This window comes from Rhodnius prolixus, unplaced genomic scaffold, assembly GCF_049639745.1.
Source record: "Rhodnius prolixus isolate KJV_2025 unplaced genomic scaffold, Rpr scaffold_3, whole genome shotgun sequence".
Lineage (NCBI taxonomy): Eukaryota > Metazoa > Arthropoda > Insecta > Hemiptera > Reduviidae > Rhodnius > Rhodnius prolixus.
In genome coordinates, this window is record NW_027411603.1 from 5,141,283 (window position 1) to 5,165,455 (window position 24,173).

Genomic DNA, 24,173 nt, shown 5'->3' on the forward strand with positions numbered 1-24,173 from the left:
CGGCCCTTACACCCAAGGTGTCACTACCCATTAGTGTCAAACCATTTCACTTTCAATATTATTGATTGAAAAACTCTCGCAAGTTTTCTTTAGTCTTTATTTCTCTTCTGTTTTTAATAAAATCCAAACTTTTCCATCCACGGGGTCGTCATCATCGATGGATTGAGATACTTTTTCTGTTTTTGTTATATAAAATTTCTAAATAAAAATTTAGATTTAATTTTATGTTATAAGGAAATTGTTTTAACGTTCAAAGAGAATACAACGTGGTTACACTTACTTTAAAATCACTTATTTTTATCACAATGAACGACTCTGAATTTAAAGTAATTTTTACTAATATTTTGTGTAATTATAAAACAACTAGCTGTACCCGTTCACACGTTGCTGTGTTTAACAAAAAGGCAGTTTTGATACCTCAAACATAATTTATTAATGATCAAATGTATACAATACATCGAAATGAAAATTAACAATAAAATTATCCCTACTTCAGAGTACAGTAGTGTCCTTGCAAAGGTAGCATTTCTATATAATGTGAAAAATTCAGTTAATGTTGTTGGAGGTGGTGACATTGCTCTTGCACGTACATTTTCTGATGTAAAATACACACGCTGTCCATTTTCTGCTAAATGAACAACCGTTGGATATCGCTCATGAATGGAAAATGATAAAATACGCCATACAGCCTCATTGCTACTTATGAAGCGTCCCAGTTGATATTGGGTGACTTCATCGTTAGATGCAGTTGTATTTTCCACTCCAAACAATGCCATATCGCTTCCTTTGTTCACATATTTGCAAATATATTTTATAGCTTTCACTGAATTGCAGTACTCAGCATTTATGTGTGCGTTATACGTTTTTAGTAGTAATGGAGAATATGGTACTACCCAACGATTATCAACATCAATAGTATTGTTGAGTTCTTTTAGTTTAATGGATTTTCCACCATCTTCGGTATAATTTATTCTCGTATTAATAATTACAAAAAACTGTTTTTCATGGTTTTCATGGTTACACTTTCAACAAATATTACTAATTAAATGTTATTTTGATATTTTTGGGATATTTGTTCGGGAGCACCTAGAGCCCCAACTCTGATTTTAAAAAAAAATTGCAAAAACCTTCCCGGGGATATACCTAATAATTTCCCAAATTTTCACGGCGATTGGATATACAGTTTTTGAATCTATCGAGTACAGACAAACAGACACACATTCATTTTTATATATTCATTATTTTTGGTGACTGAATCATAGTTTCAATAGGATGAAAAATTAATGCCAGTTTCAGTCATTATAAACTTTATTCTGCCGAGCTTTCAACCTAGGGACTAGGTCATCTTCTGGGCTAATAATTTACAATTGGTGGTTTTCAGTCCATGAACAGACCTCCAACCCTCTAATGATGTAAAACAGTATATTGTAAATTAGCCCCTGAAGATGACCTAGTCCCTAGGTCGAAAGCTCGCGGCAGAATAAAGTTTATAATGACTGAAACTGGCATTCATTTTTCATCCTATTGATAATAAAATACATTAAATTACTTCAATTAATTACAATACAATATTAGTAATTGTGAAGTAAAAGAAAGTAACTAAAACAGACTTTTAAAAATATGTATACATGAAATAATGAGTATTAAAAAACAAGTTCTCTGAGAATAAACAAGACTATAAAAAGAAATATTTAGAAAAACAATTAATTGAGTAAAAAGCAATAAAAGTGCTTTAATATTAGAAGAATAGAAAGTTTATTAATATATTATTTAATTAATTATATTGCATATTAAAATAATAATTATAAAAAAACTATTGTTACAAAACTATTTTTTTGAATATCCACTGATGATAACCTGGAAAGTCGAAATGTTCGTATTTTAAGTCAATATTCGAATTAATAATCAATAACCTTCAGCGAAGAAGAAGCTATATTACTTCGAAGAGTCTTCGAATTTAATTATTTTATGATGAGAAAAAGCATTGGAAAGTGAGGAATTAGTGGAGAGAATATTTAAGATCAAGATTTTCTCCTTCTATACGGGATAATTATTATTATTTTTTCTTTTTATTATTTTAGGTAATATTCCATCCAGTATTTAGTTTGGCAGTATCTGCAAGTGAAGATGCTACAGTTAAGGTTTGGGATTTTGAAACGGGAGAATACGAACGATCGCTCAAAGGGCATACGGATTCTGTCCAAGATATTGCTCTAGATCCATCAGGAAAACTGCTCGGTATTTATTTATTTAAATTTTATATACAATATAGTTTATTTATTGTAATGATTATTTATTAAAGTATTTTTTTTTACAGTATCCTGCAGTGCAGATATGTCCATAAAGTTATGGGATTTTCAACAAAGTTATCAATGTTTGAAAACAATGCGAGGCCATGAACATAATGTATCAGGTGTGACATTTCTACCATCCGGTGATTACATTATGTCGGCCTCCAGGGATAAGACTATAAAAATGTGGGAAGTGGCTACTGGGTGAGTAGTAAAAATGGTTTTTTTGTTGAAACTTTAAGAAATAGGCATTGCCAAGAAAGTTATTCATCAAAAGTTAGTTTCTGTAGTTCAGTGTTGTTTCGATTCACTAGAGATTTTCCTAAGTACCGTTTTTAACACCTCAATTTCACATCCGAGCTGCTGACAGCATTATTTACAGTTAAAATTTAAGTACCTAATCATTGTTTGCACTATGGGACGCTCCTTGTTCCTAAGGCGCCGCAGCCTTAGATAGAGGCTTGTCGTACTTTGGCATCTAATATTTAGAAATAAAAAACATAGGATTTAGGCTGGTGTTATTTGCTGTGGTAATTAAAGTAAAGTAAAGTAAAGTAATCGCCTATTTTTTCAGGCGGGGCTTTACGTCCAACTACCAATTAGGTGTCGTGGACGGAGGCGACTAGCAAACATACTTTACTGTGAATTTCTTTTCTTAATTATTAAATAAAATCCAAGGCCAAGACCGGGAATCGAACCCAGTACCACAATGCATATTAGCTTTGCAGGTCTCGCCTCTTAACCCGCTCGGTTAAAATGTAACGTGAAAAAGTGCGAATTTTCCGAAAATCCTTTCAATTTTACTGCGTTTTTCTCAAAAACGTTTTTTTGTAAAAGAACATAATACAAAAAGACTAGATAATTTTTGTATCGTTTTCATTGAAAATTTATTTTATTGCAGTTATGGTAAAGAATTGTGGTAGGCCTTCTCTCTTAAAGTGCTATATATGTAATTAAATTGTAGAAGGGTAGGCTACCTACCATCTATGTAATGTTGAATGTTCAAAATTTGTTGGGAGTCAAAAAAATAAAATAAAGTGCCTAAGGGTTCAAATTTTTTATTCTGCTTTTGTGGATCCATTTTAAAGTGTTTTCCACCATGAAAATAATTACTGCATTTCTTAATTACAGCTACTGTGTGAAAACTCTAAGTGGACATCGAGAATGGGTGAGGCAAGTTCGAATCTCTCCTGATGGTACTCTTGTTGCTTCAGCGTCTAACGATCAAACTGTAAGAGTTTGGGTAATTTCTTCCAAAGAATGCAAGGTAAATATATATTGTATCAGTAGGTAGCTAAATAAACTTTCAAAATTTCTACGGCAATTCTAGAGCAAAAGAAAAAGGTGTAGAATTTTCAAATTGAGTGGGAATTATCATCTAATTATCATCTAATAATTCAACTCAATATTTTCGTCCAAGAGAGCAATGTGGGGAAGCTCTTCTAAAGGGGAACAAGTACCTAGACTATGACAGGGAAATGAGAAAGCAGGTGAACTAAAAAGATAAAATCATCGAACCTGATTTTGTTGGTAGTCTTTGACAAGGACTCAATTTTTGGGGTATTAAGGTGTGGAGAACTTAGAGGAGCAGCATCTTAGAAGCGAAAAGTATGTTAAATGGGTTTAAAGATTTTTCGCATTTTTAACTGGGTATTCTGTACTGCGACTTCCTTATAAGCCAGAAGCATATTTAAGCCTAAGAATAATTGATTTCTCAACCTGGGTCGCGGTAAAGTTTTAAGGAAAAACCAGAAGAATCTACCTAATAATTTTGGTTACAAATTAAGGATGAATAACTCAACCCTGTGTGAAAAGACAAAATATTGTAATTATGAAGATCAAACTGCCAGGAGGAACCCTGAAGAAGTGTCTAAATCCCACAAGAGCTAATTTGGGTGTAAAATTAAAGAGTTCTTGTAGGTGTTCTGAGTAAGCACTCTCGATTGACTGGATATTCTCTATAAATATACAGGGTGAACCAGTAAGTAGTGTCCATCGGCCTACTGTGTGTAGTACATCTAAAGTGAAGTTCAATGATGTATTGGCCAACATCACATTTTCGACTGTTCTTGAGTGACGTCGATTTAAATTTTTTTTCTAAAATCATTACTTTTTTCCAATAAAAATGTTATTACTCAAAACGTTGTAGTCCGATTTCGATTCTGATGACACGGTTAGAAAGGCAGAGAAAGTTTCCTAAAAATTGACACCATTTCGAAGCGTAAGTTATTCTCCAAACAGCCTCAATCTTCCTCCTGGATGCTGGAAAAATGAAAAAGTAATCGTAATTTTTGAAGAAAACTCATTAGGCCCTTTGTGATCATTATCAGACCTAGGTGCTGGCACTTTTTTATAAACGTTTCCTTGTCTAATGTGGGTTTTCTAACGGTATATAATTTCGACGGCAATTCTGGAGCAAAAGAAAAAGGTGTAGAATTTTCAAATTGAGTGGGAATTATGAAAATGTTCCAGGATTCCTTTTATCTTCGTACGAGAAATTAGCGCCTGGATTTGGGTGGCTCCACGCTCCAGGTCCCCACTCTGTGTTCAGCACCTTTCTTAACAGTACTACTTAAAATAATGCTTGATATATATTTTCTTTCTTTCTTTCTTTTTAAAGGCTGAACTTCGAGGACACGATCATGTAGTGGAATGTATAGGTTGGGCACCTGAAAGTTCATATTCAGCGGTAAATGAAGCAGCCGGCGCAGACAATAAGAAAGGAGCCTACGAAGGGCCGTTCCTTGCGTCTGGATCAAGAGATAAAACTATTAAAGTGAGTAAATTTATTGATCTTTAATGATTAAAGAAAAAAAAAAAAACATTCTCTAGTTATAGTAGCTTTAAAAACATTTCGAAACTGAAATTAGTGATGGGTATGTTTTGTGATAAGAGCAGGAGGTAAAGAAAGTGTCTTTTAAGATCCCAAAATCTTTTGATATTTTTTACACTATTACGAAATCTATTGTAAGGAAGTTTTGGAAATGGACAAGGAAAAGAAATGTAAGAAGTTTGTTACATAACTAAATATGCTATCACGGAGTAGTTATAAATATTACTATTATAACATTATGTTGCTGGATCAATAGATTGTTGATGATGTCTCTTTATTAGGCCGAAACATCCCAATAAAAATTTGAGTAACATAGAAGAGTTAGAAGAGAAAGAGAATCAGTTACGAATCTTTCCTCCTCCACACGATTCTCCCAAATAGGAAACATAAGAACTACTGCACTCATTTCCTTGATTTTCTTGTAACTTCTTGTTATAGGTATGGGACGTCAGCCGAGGTATCTGTCTGTTCACTTTGGAAGGTCATGATAACTGGGTTAGAGGTGTGGTTTTCCATCCGCATGGTAAATATCTAGTTTCAGCATCGGATGATAAATCCCTAAGAGTATGGGATGTGCGTAATCGACGTTGTGCCAAGAAGTTAGATGCTCATCCGCATTTTTGCACATCTTTAGGTCAGTATTGTTGTTTAAGTGGAAGATTTTTTGGAGAATATTGGTTTTTCTCTCTCTACTTATGCTTTATGTTGTAAAGTTATGCTGTAATGTTTTTAATTTGATTTAAATTTGGATTTTTGATGGTTATAATGAACATCATTTTCTTATATCTTATTTTATACGAAAATTAAAAAAGTAAAGCTTTTTATTTGGAGGAAAAATATTTTGTTTTTCAACTAAAGTGTGGCTATTAAATAACGAGACTGATGCTGCTACAGAAGAACTATGCATGCACCAAATCCTAACGACCGACAGCTCGTCGACAGCTGTGCAGCGTAAAGCCTTCTCTTAACAGATTGCAGCGTCTCACGTGTTCGTAGAAAAATCTGTCTGACCGGAACCGTCGTTTGTGTAAGAGGTGCTAGTTTCGTTTTGCCGAAAACATGATACTACACATGTAGTAGAGCAACGAATTGTCGTGAAATTTCACATAATACTTGGTAAAACCGCTACTGAAACTTATCTTTTATTAAAAGAAGTTTATGACGATGAACGTTAATCACATGCGCGAGTTTTTTGAGTGGTTCAAGCGTTTCCAAGATGGCCGGGAGAAGACGTCGGAGATGATGACCGCCCTTCCAAAACGTCCAAAACGGATGAAAATATCGATTATAATTAATCAACGTTACTACCGTGAGGTGCTTGCTCAACTTTGAGAAAGAGTAAGGGAAAAAACGACCCGATTTGTGGAAGAACAAGTCACTGGGTTCTCCATCAAGACAACCGGCGCCGGCTCACACTGCATTGTCAGTCACTAGACGTTTCTAGCCAAGTACAACATCCCAGTTTCTAGGCCATCCGCCTTATTCGCCTGACCTGGTCCCATGTGACTTAAGATCTGTTACCCTCCAAAATTCAAATCTGCATTAAAAGGAACACGATTTCAGTCCTTTGAAGCTGTGAAAGAAAAAGCGGCACGCGTCATGCAGGAGCTCAGACAGAAAAAGACTTCCAGCACTGTTTCTGAACAATGGTAAATTCGCATGGAGCGTTGTAGTGATAGGGGTGGGGTGTATATTGAAGGTGATAATAACTAAATATGTATAAATTTAAAATACAATGTTTTATAGCAATAGTCTCGTTATTTAATAGCCACACCTCGTATTATTATGCATAATATTTATTTCATCCAAATAAAGATAATTATTATTAATAATGTTGAATTATTAAACAATAATAATTGTATTATTATGATTTTTGGTGAATATCGAGGTGCGGTCTTGAATAAAAACAACTTTTTTGCTTTATACCAACGTTTCGGTAATTTTTACTACCTTCTTCAGGGTAATAAAAAAAAGGTTTGTGAAGTTCAACGTAGAGCTACGAGTATATCATCATAACTGTTGATTATTATTATTATTATTTTTTTAATGATTTAAAAATTATTTAGGGTTGTTAGAATAATGAATCTTTTCCTGCTTTTTTTTATGAATTTAACTTATCCAAGTTAGGATAGCGTAACTTCAGTGGATATGCATTTATTTGCAGTGAATAATTTGTGGTACTTAAAAGATGTTTAAATGAATTTAGATATAACTTAACAATAGAAATTAACTTTAAATTTGAAAAAAAAAAAAATTTATTTGGTAATGTGAAGTTTATAATTTGTTGATTACTATAATGTGTTAGAGTTAACAACAGTTCGTAGATTAAAATATCTTTATCCACACAAAATAATCAAAAAACTATATTCAAACGTTTGTAGATAGATTCTTATCAAAAGCTCTTGAAAAATCAAATTCAAACCCGTAAAAAGTCTGAGAAATTTCATTATTTCAGCTACATTTAGATTATGAAAGAAATCCAGTCCAACAGCAATCGGGCAAGACTTAAAACTAAATTACTTATGAATTTTATTGTATCACTACTGATTCTCGTTGCCCTGATCCTATAGTACCATATCGTATCAGCTCTCCTATCATCCCTGACAATCCTCCATGCCGACTGAATCCCCAACAGGTTCGAGATCTTCTTCGGGACTGACCAGCAAAATAGTTATCATGTCGAGATAGCCTCTTTTCTCTTGCAATTAACGTCTAACGGATTCCACTTTCTTTCTTTTTTTATTGATTTAAGGCGCGTTAACATCTAAGAGATTATTGGGCGCCCGGAGCTTTTTTTCAGTGCACTGCCGGCCTCCGGACAGTGTTCTCTCTTTACAGACAATACTGTCCATCCGCCGGACAGTGAGCTATAAGAAGCTCCTAGGGTCAGCAGCTGAATTCGAACCCGGGATCCTCCGCGAGGGAATCCAATACGCTAACCGCATTGCTGATCTCTTCCCTTTTATTGTATTATTATTATTATTATTATTATTTTATTTTATTTTTCAGATTTCCATAAGTCACAACCTTACGTTATATCAGGAAGTGTTGATCAGACGGTGAAGATATGGGAATGTCGTTAAAAAATAAATACGTATATATATATATAGAAAGAGAGAGAAAAGAGAAGAATTTAATAAATTCAGCAATTTATAAATATTATTCAGTTTGGAAAAATAAAAAAAACAAAAAAAAAAAAGTCTAAAACATAAGAGCATAAACATTAAACAACCCTCAAATTTTTGCTGCATCATCCAGATATCATCCACACCGAAACATGACCATAAAATATATTCTGTCTATGTACACTTTGAAAGGAAAAGATGATTGTCTATAATTCTGTTATTTTTAGTTTTTTTTTTTTTTTTTAAAAAAAAAGGAAAAAGTCAAAAAACAGGATACAGGCGTAATGTTTTTGGTTTTTATATTTAATTAAAAAGGCAGAATTTTATTTCAAGTCCCATTTATTTTATTAGCAAATATATTCTATTCACATTATCAGCTAGAAAATAAAATTCAATCAATAATAAAGAAATGTGTAAAATAAATTTTGTTATTCGATAAAAAAAACATGTTTTTACACCATACTCATTTTGATTTTTTAAGTTTTATATTTTCGTGCACTAAAAAATAAAAACTACGCCCCTCTCTATACAAAAGTTTTTTTAAATCTAAAATAAAATTTGTTGATCTCTTTAATTTTTTTTCACGCCTGCGTATATAATTTATAATTTAAAAATTTATATATATATATATATATTATATAATTAACATAACCCATTTAATAAAATTTAGATAAGTAGGAACAGTTGGGTTTCCAAAATTAAAAATAAAAACATCCTGTCAAAACAAAAAATAAATATAATCGATAAAAATGAATAAAAATAAATCGATATAGAATACAAATTTTATTTTATTTTTCGTATATAGTGTGTATTTTTTTGTGTCTCGCATTAACAGCCAATTTCATTTTATTTTTATTTTTTTTTTAAATATTATATTCCAAGTAAAGAAATTATTAGTAAATTAATTTTGGAAGTTAAAAATTAAAAATAATAAAAAAAATAATTTCTTGTAAATATTTATATATTAAAATGAACTACCTTTAAAAATTGTTTCACGTATAAATAAAACAGATGGTCCCAGAATTTTTTAGTGTTTCGTTTTTTCCGTTTTTGTTATTATTTTAAGTTTCTCTTTGTAAATTTATATTTGTATTTTGCAATATATTTAATACGTATATATATATTTATGTATATTATATATATATATATATATATATTTATATACATTTAAATGGAAGGAAAAAAATGTGTAATTTCATTTAAGATTTTTTTTTTTTTTTTTAAATTGCACTTATTGTGAAATTAATTGAAATTCTAATTTGGTGCAGAGGCGCCAACTAAGACAAAGTATTTTTGGGTGTTGGGGCGTAGATAAAATTGTCTTTCTGTGATGTATCCGTCAACAGAGTAACCAGGGCTCAAAATAAATGGAACTTAAGTCCCAAAGGTATGAAATAGATTTTTTTTTTTGGAACCTATTTCTTTTTTTTGGTCTTGAGGTTTATCGATTTCTTTTTGTTATTCAACTTCACGAAATTGTATCGATAACGTTTTTTTGTGGCATGTTTATTCCTAATGAAACTGTTTCACGATTTGTGAACAAATCTAAATGAATCGCCATTCAGATAAATGTTGTTGTACATACTTTGTTACTGGGCACTATTTTTTGTAGATATCTCTATTCCTTTCTTTAACTTCAGTAAATCTTGTCCATTGATTTTAATGAATGATTTAAACGTCATTTTTAGTTAATGTAAAGGACTCAATTCATTCTGTTAAAATTTTGTTAATGATTTTTTTTTTTTTTTTTTGCAAACTTCTTAAGGTAGATTCTATCCGTCTTAAACGCATGAATTTTGATAGGTGGATAGAACCTAAAAACCAGTTTTTTTTACATGTAAATTATTTGATGTAAACCTTCAAAGAAGTCTCCATTTCGTGGGTACACCCCCCTCCCGTTATCAGCATCCACTTTTGCTTCTTTAAGACCTTAATCAAAAGTACCATTTGCGATTCTATTAGATTTTTTTTTTTTTAAAAAAAAATAAAATTATCTATATAGTTGCATCTTTGAAAGGTGTATTTTCCTTTTTTAGGCGATGTCTGAAGTCACGCATAACAATGTGAAAAACGGTCATCGATTTGTTCGCCGAAAAATGATGCCCATAATGGATTGCCGTCATTTAATGTCATGCAAAAAACATCATATGGTTCGCTTAATTTCAGGCCTCTGCTCTGCTCGTCGTAATGTCCTTGCGAAGCCCCAAGCTGCTTTCGTTTTTTTTTTTTTTTTTTTTATGGCTGTCGTTATCTGGCGAAGGAGACCATCGTTTTGAGCTTCTTGTTCGTTCGATAAAGAGAACGTCCACCAATGCTTTTTTAAAATCATTTCAAATAAGTTTTTCAGTTGGAGTTTTTTTTTTGTTTAAAAAAGATCAAAAAAATTGAAACAAAATTTAATAAATCAATTCATTTCTGGTTTCTTTTGGATCTTCTTAAGGTTTAAAGGTAGATTATTTTTTAATAAAACAACTTTGCCTAAACTAAAAAAGAGAGATTCTTCTAATAAATTGGAAATAAGGTTCATCCCATTTCTGCTATGTGATGTACCTACCACATAGCGTACACACAAAGTAGAATGCTTTGCAATCTTCAAGGTGAGACAGCTAAGTACAACTTTTTTTTTTTAGCTTAAATTTTATTAATTTTCAAAAATTTTTATAATAAAAGACACCAACACCCAGATTTAATTTTGTTTTTTTGTGGCTCTGAGAGCCCCTTAATAGTTGACGGCCCCCCCCGCATCGTTGTGAAACAGTAAGAACTATAAATATTTCAAAAAAAATTAAAAAGAATACAATATTTCATTATAAAATAATTAAAGTATTGTATGTATACCATCTTTTTATTATTAGTGGATTAAAAAAACAAAATTATTCATTTGATAAATAACAACTCCCATACAGAGTTAGTTGTTTGTAAAAAGGAATAAAAAATATGATTTCCGTTTTGTAAGTATTAGTTGTCTTGAATAAAATAAATTATTCTGTATTTTTTTTTTCTTCAATCTTTACACTTGTTTTTGAAATAAAGGAAATTTAAACATTCTTCTGAGGTACGAATGAAAAGAATTTTTAAAAGTAGCTACTTTATTTTCTTTATTACAATAAAGAAATATTGCGCCCTGTTTATAATAATGATAATAATAAAAAATAAATAAATAAATTGTTGGCTTTCGCTTTAAAATAAAGATAATATAAAATTATACCTGGAAAAAAAAAATAAGTTGAAAAATAATAATTTAAAAAAAAAAACTAGTTAATAGATACATTTCTGTAAGACAGAAAGAAAAAATTGGCATGAAGACTATAATATATTTAATTATAATAATAATAAATAAAAATAAAATATTTTAACAACGATGGATGAAAAATATTTCCTTAAGTGGACAAAACAAATTGAAATTGTCTTCTTTTTTTGTCGTTTTCTCGTTTTTTTTTCAAGTTTCTTGACAAATTACATTTATCTTTTTGCAGAAATGAAATCAAAATACTGACTTATTTCGTGAAAACTTTAAAAAGTAACTTACATTTCTTTTTTAACAACACCTTTTTTTTTGATGCATAATTATGATGTGTATAGATAGTGGTTCTGTATTCTTCAGATGCTTCTTTTCTTTGTATTTATAATTAAAGAAAATTAAATATACCCTGCCATTTCAAACTTGAACAAATTCAAAAGTAAAAAAAATGAAAAAAAGAAAAATAATTGTACTGTTGTTTTCGTTTTGGGCCCATTTTTGTTGTCCATTTTTTCTGTGACGTTACTTTCTCCATACTATTGGTGTGAAATTTCAGAAGTATTTCAATTTTTATTGGAATTACGTTTTGTTTATTCCCTGGTTTTTAATGTTTTTTTTTTGTTTAATTTTTTTTATTATCTTTCTGTGAGTTTGCATTATGTTGCATCATGAGTGTGGTATTCCAATAAAAATTGAACCTATTGGGGTTCAAGAGGCCTAATGCAGTTAATGGTGTAGTTGACTAAAGAGGGAGGTAATCGGCGCAGTGTACTGTTATTCTGATAGTTCTCAATACTGGAGCCAACTAACTTGTCCAGAGCTGAAGCTTTGGTACCTGGGGTTACAAAGCGAAGTTCTGTGATTTCTCGTATTTGACCACTTCAGACTGATTTCCTTGCTACTGTTGTACACTACCACGTTATAAGGGAAGTACCCTTAAAGGCCTGTATCAAGTTGTACGCGCCACTTAGGTCGGTTGTAGATGCAGTCCAATCGTAAATAATGCAGATAAAATCGAACTAAATTTCTGTAGTATGAGTGTACTACGGAGTAAGTTTGATTTTGAATGGAAAGAGATGTTTATCTTCCCATCCATAGGTTAATGATATGGCCTAGAGTGTGATCGTCGATATGTTCGGCGGTTCGTGACAAGCATTAGCCATCACTTACCTTTTCTGAGAAGGGTTAATTCTGAGTGGATTAATGGACTTGAAAAGAGACGCAAGGTGCTCCAAGAAATAAATTATAAAATGGATCAAGAATAATTAAAAACTGAATCAAAATGGGATTCAATTTAGATAAATGGAGTGCCTACATTTAGATTAATGTAATGCCTCTAAGGACTCGTAACAAACTGATAGGTTTGTTTATTACTAGTGCCAGAAAAACAGGACAAGTTAATAGGAAAAAAACTTTCTACTATTTCCGGCATTTCTGCTCTCTAAAAATAAATATATTTCTCTTAAAAGATTTTCTACAATAAGAGGATTTCTGTGTTAATAGGTAAGTTTATTGATAAGAAGAAAAAGTTCTGTTTTAAGATATTATACACAAAACTTTCTGTTGAAAGTTACGCTTAGTTGAGCGTTCGCTTAAGGCAAATTTTCAGACATAGTAATCGAATATATTCACTGCAACATTGTTAAGGTCGATGAGCTAGCTAGCTCAGGCTTCTCTCCCTCTAGGAGAAGACCAACATCACAACTTCTCTCTGGTAACTTAAACAAAATTGCATTTCATCTGAAGTAAATTTGTTCGTGTAGACAGTTGTTTCCTAGGAAAACTGACTTTTGTCTTATTACCTATCAATGAATTCCCTGCAATTTTCCTACTTACTTTCATTGGCTTGTTTCGGATTCCATCAATTGAGGTGCCTAAACCATCACATCATACCGTCAAAACACGATATAATTTCAACAAAGACCTGAAGAAAGTAGGACAAAGTGAAAGATAAGCTTTAAATACTGATAAAATCATCATTGAAAATGTTCTTTCCAATTTGGATCTAAACATGCTAGGTTGAAAGAGGTAATCTTTTAAATAAACAGTCCAATTCTGCAATCAAGAACTCGTAAGCATTTCTACGAATCGTCTTAGGGAAATCAGACTATTCTGACGGACAGAAGAAGCAATTCATTACCTTTTTGACAGTGGTTATGCTAAAGCTTTTATTAATGAAATCTGTACAATACCTTTTTTCATATGTGCTTGAAAACAAAAAAAAATTGTGATGCACAAATAAATTTAGTAGAAATACTTTGTTGTAATGATTTCATCCATCCTGATTCTCCCAGGTTTGTGCTTAGAATTTTACGACATACTCTTTGCTGTCTTAATTAGCAAAAGCTATTATTAAAAATAAAGGACTGGTTAAGGTATACTAACTTAAGAACACATAATAGTCCGTAAGAACTGTTCTTATTTTCTTTTTATGTAAGAATAGTTTCAAGATCCAAGCAAGTAACAAGAGTGAATTTGTCCAAACAGCCACTTCTCCAGTGACAGTAAATGGAATTTAAAAACTCTTACCTCAATTGGTTAAAGCATTCTCTGAAGGTGGATGAATACCGGAGAGTTGAAGAACACAAGCATGCGTTATTGAGAAAATTTTTAATTATTTTATGTCTCTTAACTCATCGCTATATATATAAAATAAATAACACTCCAACCAGAAACTTGTTGGAAAGTAAACATAATCCATTGAAACCTTGTATAAGTCAATTGGACCTACAAGAGCATAGGAAAGAATAAAATGTTTATTTCATTAAATAGATTAATTTCATTTTATTTAACTTAATACATTTGAATGTGACCTAACGCCTCAATTTTTCACATTTCTCTTCCCCGTACTTTTGCTTAAAAAAAACTAGGAGATCCAATAGAAATTTTACAAATCACAATTTGAAACTTAAACTATCAAAGAATTTACATTTACATCACTTGCTTATACTCAAAAAGAGGGAGAATCAAATTGCATAAATCTGTCGTCCTTAAGGTGACAATGTTGCCTGTACTATGATTTCAATAGCTGTGCAGAAAACTGTTTAATCTCAGGTATGCTCATTGTTTCTGCTTTCAGTATAGCATTCGCTATGGCAATGGTCGTAGTGATGTCTTCACTTTTTATCCAAACGATACCATTCATTCCTATAGCACTTTCATATCGAAACACTTTACCAAGACTGCTTAAGAGTAGGCAATCTGGATTCAATATCTTTCGAGCTAAATTTAGACTAACACTAAATAAAAACCCACCAGGAGCCTGTACGCCTAAGTTTCCTTTCTTGCCATTTGAATTTATACACACTATTTCTGGTTCCATGTCTGATGAAGTGACCAACAATCTTCCAAAGATAACATCACCAACGTTCACATCAGGTCTATATTTTTTGGTGGCTCCTTCAAATGAAAGAAAATATAGCATAGCCTGATCACAAGAGCCAATATCAACTTTAAAATAATCACCAGTTTTCTTCGCAACAACGCCAACCACAGTTTCATCTCTTACTGGCATGTATCTTTTCTGAAAACAGTTCACCCAAAATAAGTTATTAGATTTTTTCTGCAATATACCACATTTCGATACGATGATATCTTCACCGCGTTTCTTTAATCCAGGACCTAGAATAACTTTGTTCTTTGTGTTGGCATTCTTTATCGCTTCTTCTTTAAGGACTTGACCTGGAAAAACAATATCACCTACTGTTGCTAGTTTATCCATCGTCAAATTGGTTTCGTTCAAATTAACACACTACAATGTAAAAAATCATTACAACTTCATAAGAAGCTACCCTGACATCTTTCAGTATTTACCGTCTTATTCAATTAAACAAAAAAATATGAACTTAAATTTTATACACTTCAAGCGTATCAATAAAAGGTTGCAAAACTGCACATGTTATACGTTAAGCGGAGGTAATTTGAAGGTTATAATCTCACTAAATTACAAACAGGTTACATAGCGTTCTAATTCACACCTCATGGCGCTCAGCGCAATAGTGGCCCGACTCCACTGAAGTACTTATTGGGGAAAGTAGGTTTGTAAGTTTGATGAAAATCTGTACTCATTTATGGCAGTGATTTTTCAAGTAAATTCCAAAACATTATCATATATTTCAGTGTAGTACCTAGTTTTCATTCATGCAATAAATTGGTACATTAAAACAAACAATTCTTGCTAGTACATGAGGGTTGGGCCACTATTGCAATATTCGATTTTAGTTGATTTGGGAAGATATGTGGGATAGGCTTATATTATAATGCTATAAATCTGGTAATATGGGTTAAGACAATACGTTATATTCTTTATGAATGCTTTTCACATCTTATCCACTTCCTTCTTCTTCATCAGAACTTCCCAGTAATAAACCAGATTCTTCTGTTGCTGCACTTCTTTTCAATTGGTGATAAAATACGTGGTTCACAGGGGGTATATAGGGTAGTAAGGACAATAAATCCTTAAACTAGGCTTCATCAATAGCTCTTCCAGTATATTCCTCCATACACAGGCCAAACTGGTTCGTAGAAAATTAAGCCACACATCCACAGAGGCTATTTCAAGTTCATTTTAGACCTGACAACGAACAATTTTGAACAGACTGAACATTGTACGAAAGCCAGTTTTTTGCACCTTCAAAGGCGCAGCCTCAATTATCTCTGAAAGTGTTCATTGATTATCTACGCCTTCACGGTCAATGGCTACTTCGGCCATGCGACGTCTGGCAGCCCAATATAAAATATTATTTTTTTTGTGTGGGTCCGTGGGCATATTGTCCCGGACATCCTGCAGTTGAGAGCATGCTAGCAGGTCCGTTCATAACATCTCCTCCACAAAGCACACAGATACTACTGTCCTTAATGCCAATTCGGTGGTGATGCTTCTGAAGGTAATCATGCCCCGTCAATAATCTAAAGCATGCCACAGCTGTTGATCTAGGCAGATCGGTGGGGAGTCTTCCTTTGTTATTTCCAAGCACCTCCCACTGCTTCCCTTGTGCTTTTCCTCTTTGTTCTTCGGCCATCTTCGATCGAAATCGGAGCTGGATCTCTCTTTTAGCAGTTCTAAGCGTCAGCGGGGCACCGAACTGAACTGAATCTCTGAAAGTGTAACTCACCTCTTTTAATCTCTCCTTTACTCCTTTCTCTAACATGCGACAGCATTTTATTAGTAACCAATGATCTCTCAGTTTGGAAGTATCAACGTGGTTATACCCAACAAAAGCCTCTTACCTTTTGTCTTCTTTCTAACTAATGACTATTACCTTTGTCCTACCTTAGGAACCAAGATTCAGTTCCAGAAAGCTCTGTCCGCTCCTTTATGGTACCTTTCAGAATAAAAGTACACTGCACACCTGTCTACTACTGTCTTCCCATACCTCCTCTTAAGATTACCCCAAACGATTAGACAAACTTTTACAACGCCCATCCATGAATCCCCTTCCAAAAGTAGAGCGTCTTCATGTTATAAATATTTAAAAAAACTGTGGCTGTATCATGAACACGGCCGTTTGTTGTACGTGAATACGTTTCCATAACGGGTTATATTTTTTATATAAAATATTTTTATTTATGTATTTAGGATGAAATCAAGGAAACAAATCGACGATCGAACACAATCTATGCCTATACAGTCCCGTTGTCGATGTAGAAGCGATTTCATCATTCACTTGCATAATTTCAACCGGCCCCAGCTGCACAGATGTACAATGACACCGTCGTTGATCCGCTCGGCCGTATTCATTCTTTTACGTTCCCGACGGCACAGCTTGACTCGGTCATATCGGTGTTTTATTATTACCATTCGATTGTTCTTGGCAAGTCCTTTCCAACCGTATACGGGATCTCTGTATTTTGTTTTGGCTTTACGACGCGTGCAGGCCGTCATTATATATTTTTGATAATATTTTTTTTATTCTAACACCTTTATTATATTCACTGTCGACTATTTTACACTAATGTTTTATATACAATCGATAGATTGTGCCGACAGCTGACGATTAAAACGAAAACATCGTAGCTTCTCCGAATCAAAAGTTATACTACATAATTGCAAATCTCGATACGCCTCAAAAAGGCGGCGCTTCCCCCTCCACCGCACGTGTTGCGTCAAAGTCCTCGCTTATCTTTATGAATTCTTTGATCGTTTAGCTATCCATTGGGTCTAATTTAATTTTGGATATAGACGATAGATTCGAAACTATAATGCCAAACTGTATCCCCCGATTTTGTTATAGGTTTTTTGGATTGCCTCCATATGATAGCAAATTTAAAGACGTATTCACGTCAAAAGGAAGAAATAAAAGAACAATATTTAATATGTTGTAAATTATTTATTATTAGTTACAGAAATATTATCACAATTTATTGATTTTTTATTTCTTTTTTTTTTTTATTTAATGTAACAGTTACATTTTTAAAATTTATTAAATCTATTTTTAATTATTACATTAATGGTTTGGTTAAAACATTCTTAAATAACATGTTTGTTTTTTGTAAGTGCTTTTTAAATGCAGTATTTTTAAATATTGAGCGAGCGTTTCAACTAACCTTTTTTTTTAAAAAAAAAAATAATAATAATTAAATTAAATTATAATACAATTATGTTAATTTTTATTTTAATTAAATATTTACAATTAATTTAAAAAATAAAAATTCTCTACAAATAATTTTAATGACTCAATCTCCTTTTTTTCTTTTTCTGTGGCAGTAGCACTTACAAAATATAAAAAAATAATAAAAATGAAATTTATTAATTAATTTTCAAAAATGTTCACTTAACGCTATAGTATTAGAAGACTGTTATATTTATTACAAGAAATTTATTTTAAAAGATGGAACATTTTAACCAAAAATAAACAAAAAAATAAAATAAAATAACGAGTTACAAGCTTTTTAAAAGCTTAAAACAAAAAAATTATAAATAAAAACAATAAAGGAAAAAAAAAAAGAATGGCTTGGCAGTCTTATACTGTAATCGATGAAACGATTTTTTGTTTTTATATTATAAAAATGCACCGTAGAAAGAATAATAGCTATTTGTAGATATATATTTTTTTTCAATCGATCACAGTATATCAATTTTATAACAATATACTAAAAACAGCATTCATACTTCTTCCTTCTTCTTTTTTTGTATATTAGTAATTAGAATCGATAGTTATTTCCCTTTTTTTTTTTTTGAAAATAATTACAAATAGGAAATAATCGATAATCATTAAAAAAATCGATCCTAACTAAGAGCATACATTGACTATATATATTTTTTTCCCCCGTCATTCATTCCAAAAATAAAATAAAATTAAGAAGACTATATTACAATTTATTTATATATTTATATTTATATGTATTTATAGATAGGAATTTTTTATTTTATTTTTATTTTTTACAAGTCAAATCCTCCAATGGCTTACAAGAAAAAAAAAAGATCAAGAAAAATGTAATGACGTTGAAAGAAATAATTCCCAACACCTTAAGGAGAGCAGGAAAAAGTAAATTTTTTTGAGACTTCTTATTTTTTTTTTTTTTTTTTAAAAAAATTCATTTTGAAAGATTTAGAAAGTAAATACCCTTTAAAATTAAAGTTAAAATTTATGTACAATATTATTGTATATATATAAAGCAAAAAATAATAATTGGAAGAATAAATTGTGAAAATCTGAAAAGCCATCTGAGGAGATGTCCATTATTAGAAATTTCCTATGTGCAGAAATTTTAGTTTAAAAACGTAAATAAAAGAAAAACTTTTGCCCAAAGGGAATTTCTAAAAAGAAAATTATTCGTTACTTTTTTTTTTTCGATTACTTTAATTATTCTTCGTTGTTTGCGTAATTTTTTTTTTTTTTTTTAATTAATTGTATTTAAATAAATTCTAAACTGTTGTCGCGACTCACGAAAGGTAATCTGGTGAAGGCTCAGCTAATGGTTCTGGTGTGGTGAACAATGGATTTGGAAATTCCGGCGGATGTGGCAATGGTCCGCCAGTTTTCGGCCGTCGACGATACGCTATCAACCAACAGGATACGGCCACTGCTACGGCCACAAGCGATAGCAGAGCGGTGATCACTATGGCTATGATGAAGCCAATCATTGATACGCAGATATCTTCAATCTGTTGCACTGAGGGAGCTGGGTTAAAGAGAAAATGAAATTAAAATAAAATTTAACATAGTTGGGCTCTTCCTCATTTTCCAACATCGATGCCACCAATAAGGAGATATTAAATTTTACCTTCTGTAGGATCAACAAATCTTTCTTCTCCTCGCCTTTCGAAAGTTAGTATAGCGTTCGACTGTATTGTAATCTCTTCACGAAGCTGGCCTTCATTCACAGATTCCGCTATTTCGACAACAGTATTATTTCTATCATCTATATCCCTACGACGTCTTCCAAAAGCGTTATAACCACGACAATTAACCTAGAAAAAAAAATAAAATTTATTATTATTTTGTATCAGCGTCAACATTTTTGAGGTTACAAGGCGCTTAAAATGATTAATTTGGTAGTTTCTTTAATATAGGAATAAAAAGAATAGTTATTTATATATATAGGGAAGGGATTAGCTATGAGGTTAGCATACTGGACTCCCACGCGGAGGTCCCGGGTTCGAATCCAGCAGCTGACCCTTAGATTTTCTCTTCCTAGGAGCTTCTTACAGCTCACTGTCCGGTGATGGACAGTGTTATCTGTAACGAGAGAACACTGTCCGGAGGCCGGCAGTGCACTGGAAAAAGCTCCGAGCGCTAATGACTTCAGCTGTTGATGCGCAAAAAAAAAAAAAAAAAAAAAAAAATAGTTATTTATTTAACAAGTGCGGAAAGTAGTACTTTTCCTCACACGAGGCAGGGTTTGCACGCACGAGCGAGCGAAGCGAGGCGAGTACAAGAGCAAATTGCCGAGTGTGAGGAAAATACTTTACACTCGAGTTAAATATTATATTTTTTCTGCAACCATTAGGGTTATTAACTAAAAAAAAACTAAACAGGAATCACTAGAATCCATTTTAAATTTCTATAAGGTAACACTATAACCTTTTTAACTGTTATAATTAAAAATATCTAATTATTTATTAAAATATTATTTTTATTTCTATATTCCTTTCAAGTTTTATTTTATTTTTTTAATATTCGTTTTTTAATTATTTAGTTACGTTAAATAAGCTTATTAAAGTTTTACAGAAAATATTTAATAACAAAACTTCTTATATCAAGGAAGCACAATAAAGTTTTTTCACTCACTAGTGCGGAGAGTGACACTGATGGGAATTTTTCCCCACTAGTGAGGTAAAGTTGGGCATTACACAGCTGATTTTAATTGAGTAATGAGAATATTCCTACATGGTTGCAGAACAATGAAATTACACTTACAGTAGGATGAAACATTAATGACAGTTTCAGTCCTGATATATTTTTATTATGTTGAGCTTTCGATCTAGGGACTTAGGTCATCTTCAGGGGCTAATTTACAATATACTGTTTTACATCATTAGAGGGTTGACGTGTCTTCTGTCCATGAACAGACAAGACAGAAGACATACCATCCCTCTCTAATGATGTTAAACAGTACATTGTAAATTAGTCTTGAAGATGACCTAGTCCCTAAGTCTGTAAGCTCGGCATAATAAAGTTTATCATGGACTGAAACTGCCATTAACTTGTTCATCAGAATTTGATTCAGTCACCAAAAAATAAATGAACAGTAAATTACACTTACAGGTTGACATTTGCCAAAACAGACTCTAATATTACATTGGAATCTAATATTATCACTGCTTGGAAACTTGAAAGCGTTGAAATTTGCTAACAAAGACTGTGTCTCTGGATTATAATCCCATTCGCCAAATATACTGGGATCAGTAGCGCAACCATTCTCATCAGTGACGATATATTCATTTTCCACTGTATCTTCCATAGTTTTCGCCACACAACTGCGTGCAAATCCTCCATAAATACCTGGAAAATGGATTTTTTTTAAATAAATATTTCGTATATAATCTAACAATTCCTAAATAACAGAAATTAGAGATTATCAAAAACTAACTGTGAAATTTATCATAGAAAAATGCCCTTTCTATGCAATGTACGACCTTATTACCTTTTTCATGTTAGCCATTTAATAAGTGTTTAGAAGGAGTGATGTAAGAATATAAAAAAATGAAATTACAATAAATGTTTAGAATTTAGGCCAAGGGTAGGAATTTAAATTCAAGAGTATAAATTTCAACTAACTTTCAAGACACAAGTTAGATAAAACACGGGATACTTCAAAATATCAAGTTAGACAAATTTTGGTTAAAATATATGAATAAAAATGACTCACAAAATATACGTGAAATTTTGGTTAAGCCTAAAAGACAATACAATCATAAGTACTGGTGACTGAGAATATATTTCTAAAATAACTATCTTGTTAACAATTATTGGCCAATAACAAGACTTACCAAGACAATGATGACAAAAACTTGTAATTTAATACAAAAGATAAAATAGTTAATGAAGCCAGTGAGTTGTAAACACTCGTAGCAGAGACTAGGAATAACCTATGGAAGGTAACAAAATGTAAACACTGTAATAGGGGGACCCCCCTCCGCAGCAGATTCTTTTCTTGTGGTTTTAACAATAAATGTCCAAATATGAAAAAAATATGAGCAGAAGTACCAATACAGTAAGAGTAAATCGTGTAATAGTTTATACAAGATTTTTTAAAAATATTTTTGGTATTCAAATTACTTAGCTATTTACAAGAATAATGCACTTACTTGCAGGTTGTACATCCACTTGCAGTTTGAGATTGTCGCCAATTTCGGCTGAATTAATCTCTTGTCCAGTCTGGGTGACGATTCTCATCAGGCAGGTTGGTGGCGGTCCAGTATTCGCTATAGTACCCGCTGTGGTCAACATGGACACATTGAAGCCGAGTGTTACATTCTGTTCTCCAGTCGTGTATACACATTTTATGTGATATGCTTGTGTTTTGAACGTAACCAACATCGGATGTTTCTGGATTACAAGTACAAAACTGGCTTGACCCTGTGATACACAAAAAAAAAAAATAAATTGTAAATATTTAGGAACAATAAACGTAAAAAATAAAATTATTAACTTAAAAAAACTTACGTTTACATGTATCAATCCACAAGTACCAAAGTTTACTTTGAATATTTCAGTTCTTGGCTGAGAATCGTTGGGCAATAAGACCACTCGTCTACATTTCTCATCTTTAGAATGACCCTTAACATAAAGTACACCGTTGAATCCTTTCTCTTCAATGTGTATTTCCACTTGAACTCCATCCGACAGGCAGCTGACCACCATATCAGGACGTGGGAAATCGGTTCGCATCTTGGATGTAGTATCTGGCAAAAAAAAAGTATAGTCTTGTAAAGTACCTATTAATCTGCATCATAGAGAATTCATTAAGAAATTTTTTTCAAATCCAAGTATATCGAAGTAATACTTCTTAGACAAACGTAACTCAAGGAGCCTATTAGACTTTAGGAGTGCTAATAGAGGCCAGATTGATCTGACCTCTGAAAATCTATATTATTAACACGCAACGCGGTAAAGATAAGTTTTAAATTCGATAAATCAAGACAAGTTGTTACAAGTAGATACATATACCCAGTAGTGCACCATGTTCCAGAGCAGCATAGAACACCCAAACTAATGCTAGTTTATCAGGCACGCTGACGGTACGTGAATTTGCTTGATAAAATGTATGGAACACGAGATATTGTGATACATTTTCTAAAATGAAGTTTGTGAAGTCAGCAGATCAAAGGAGATTGACTGATGAACATTGAAAAGCAATTCTCTTGATTGGATACAGTAAATTTCAAACCAAACCAATAAAAATAAGCGTTCACTAAAATTTATCGATCATCTTTGTGGGCAATCTTTTACTATAAAAACAAATAGAAAAAAAATAGTAACTTACTGCACATAACATATGCATCTCCTATATAGCCAGATATGCATTGACAAACGGCTACATGCCTAGTAGCATTACAGAAAGCATTTATTCCACACAGACTACGTGTACATGGATCGTCACACATTTTGGTTTCCGGATTACAGTAACGATGATCTTCACAATCGTCATCTTTGGTACATTCAGGTTTTCCTATGTACAATAATAATAAGAATAAGAATATTAATTCTAATAAAAATTACAAGCGTACCTAAAAACGGAGTAAAGAATATTTCTACAAACCTGGTGAACAATTTCCATTTATGTCCACGGTATATCCAAATTCAACTGGACAAACACATCTGCCACGCTCATCAATAACGAATCCTTTGTCAAGATCACATACACATCGTCCTCTATCGTCAATTTTCATTCCTTTTTCTGGTAGACATCTTTCACACTCATCGTTCACGTTAAGTCCAGTACCGGGTGGACAGACACAATTGCCATCATCGTCACGTACAAATCCTTTGTCTGGTGGACATTCGGTGACTAGAAAAAAAAAGAAATCGGGATTTCAGAATAACTTATCGAGACTTTCTGTTTCAATTTCTTATAATGATATCGTTCAGAAATGGATTCTTATAAAAATACTTCGAGACATGAATGAAGTTTATTGGAATCTTCTGAAATACTTCTAAAACTATTCAACCAATTCTTTTCGTTGTTTGTCCATCCTCCTCAGCAATAAAAAAACAAATATGAACACAGTAATAGAT

The 24,173-nt window shown here is 32.2% G+C and overlaps 3 protein-coding genes across 5 annotated transcripts in view; 1 reads left to right on the forward strand and 2 right to left on the reverse strand.

The window, feature by feature from the left end:
* Lis-1 (LisH and WD40 domain-containing Lis-1) overlaps nucleotides 1–10,607 on the forward strand; it is a 62,446-nt gene extending 51,839 nt beyond the window's left edge. For both annotated transcript variants that reach the window (XM_074124749.1, XM_074124750.1), the window contains exons 5-10: nucleotides 2,082–2,238; nucleotides 2,318–2,495; nucleotides 3,423–3,558; nucleotides 4,912–5,067; nucleotides 5,563–5,758; nucleotides 8,134–10,607. In XM_074124749.1, coding sequence (XP_073980850.1) covers nucleotides 2,082–2,238; nucleotides 2,318–2,495; nucleotides 3,423–3,558; nucleotides 4,912–5,067; nucleotides 5,563–5,758; nucleotides 8,134–8,207 — 897 coding nt within the window. In that variant the 3' untranslated portion in view covers nucleotides 8,208–10,607. The remainder of the gene's footprint in view (nucleotides 1–2,081; nucleotides 2,239–2,317; nucleotides 2,496–3,422; nucleotides 3,559–4,911; nucleotides 5,068–5,562; nucleotides 5,759–8,133) is intronic.
* A 3,638-nt stretch (nucleotides 10,608–14,245) lies between these two features.
* Rrp40 (exosome complex component Rrp40) lies at nucleotides 14,246–15,460 on the reverse strand. Its single transcript, XM_074124751.1, has one exon. The coding sequence runs from the start codon at nucleotides 15,209–15,211 to the stop codon at nucleotides 14,504–14,506; it is 708 nt and encodes a 235-aa protein (XP_073980852.1). The 5' UTR covers nucleotides 15,212–15,460; the 3' UTR covers nucleotides 14,246–14,503.
* Nucleotides 15,461–18,646: 3,186 nt separating this feature from the next.
* The window catches only part of dpy (fibrillin-like protein dumpy), a 324,918-nt gene continuing 319,391 nt past the window's right edge, over nucleotides 18,647–24,173 (reverse strand). For both annotated transcript variants that reach the window (XM_074124745.1, XM_074124746.1), the window contains 7 exons: nucleotides 23,698–23,946; nucleotides 23,422–23,607; nucleotides 22,602–22,840; nucleotides 22,244–22,514; nucleotides 21,199–21,437; nucleotides 19,717–19,903; nucleotides 18,647–19,614 (listed from right to left, as the gene is read on the reverse strand). In XM_074124745.1, coding sequence (XP_073980846.1) covers nucleotides 19,376–19,614; nucleotides 19,717–19,903; nucleotides 21,199–21,437; nucleotides 22,244–22,514; nucleotides 22,602–22,840; nucleotides 23,422–23,607; nucleotides 23,698–23,946 — 1,610 coding nt within the window. In that variant the 3' untranslated portion in view covers nucleotides 18,647–19,375. The remainder of the gene's footprint in view (nucleotides 19,615–19,716; nucleotides 19,904–21,198; nucleotides 21,438–22,243; nucleotides 22,515–22,601; nucleotides 22,841–23,421; nucleotides 23,608–23,697; nucleotides 23,947–24,173) is intronic.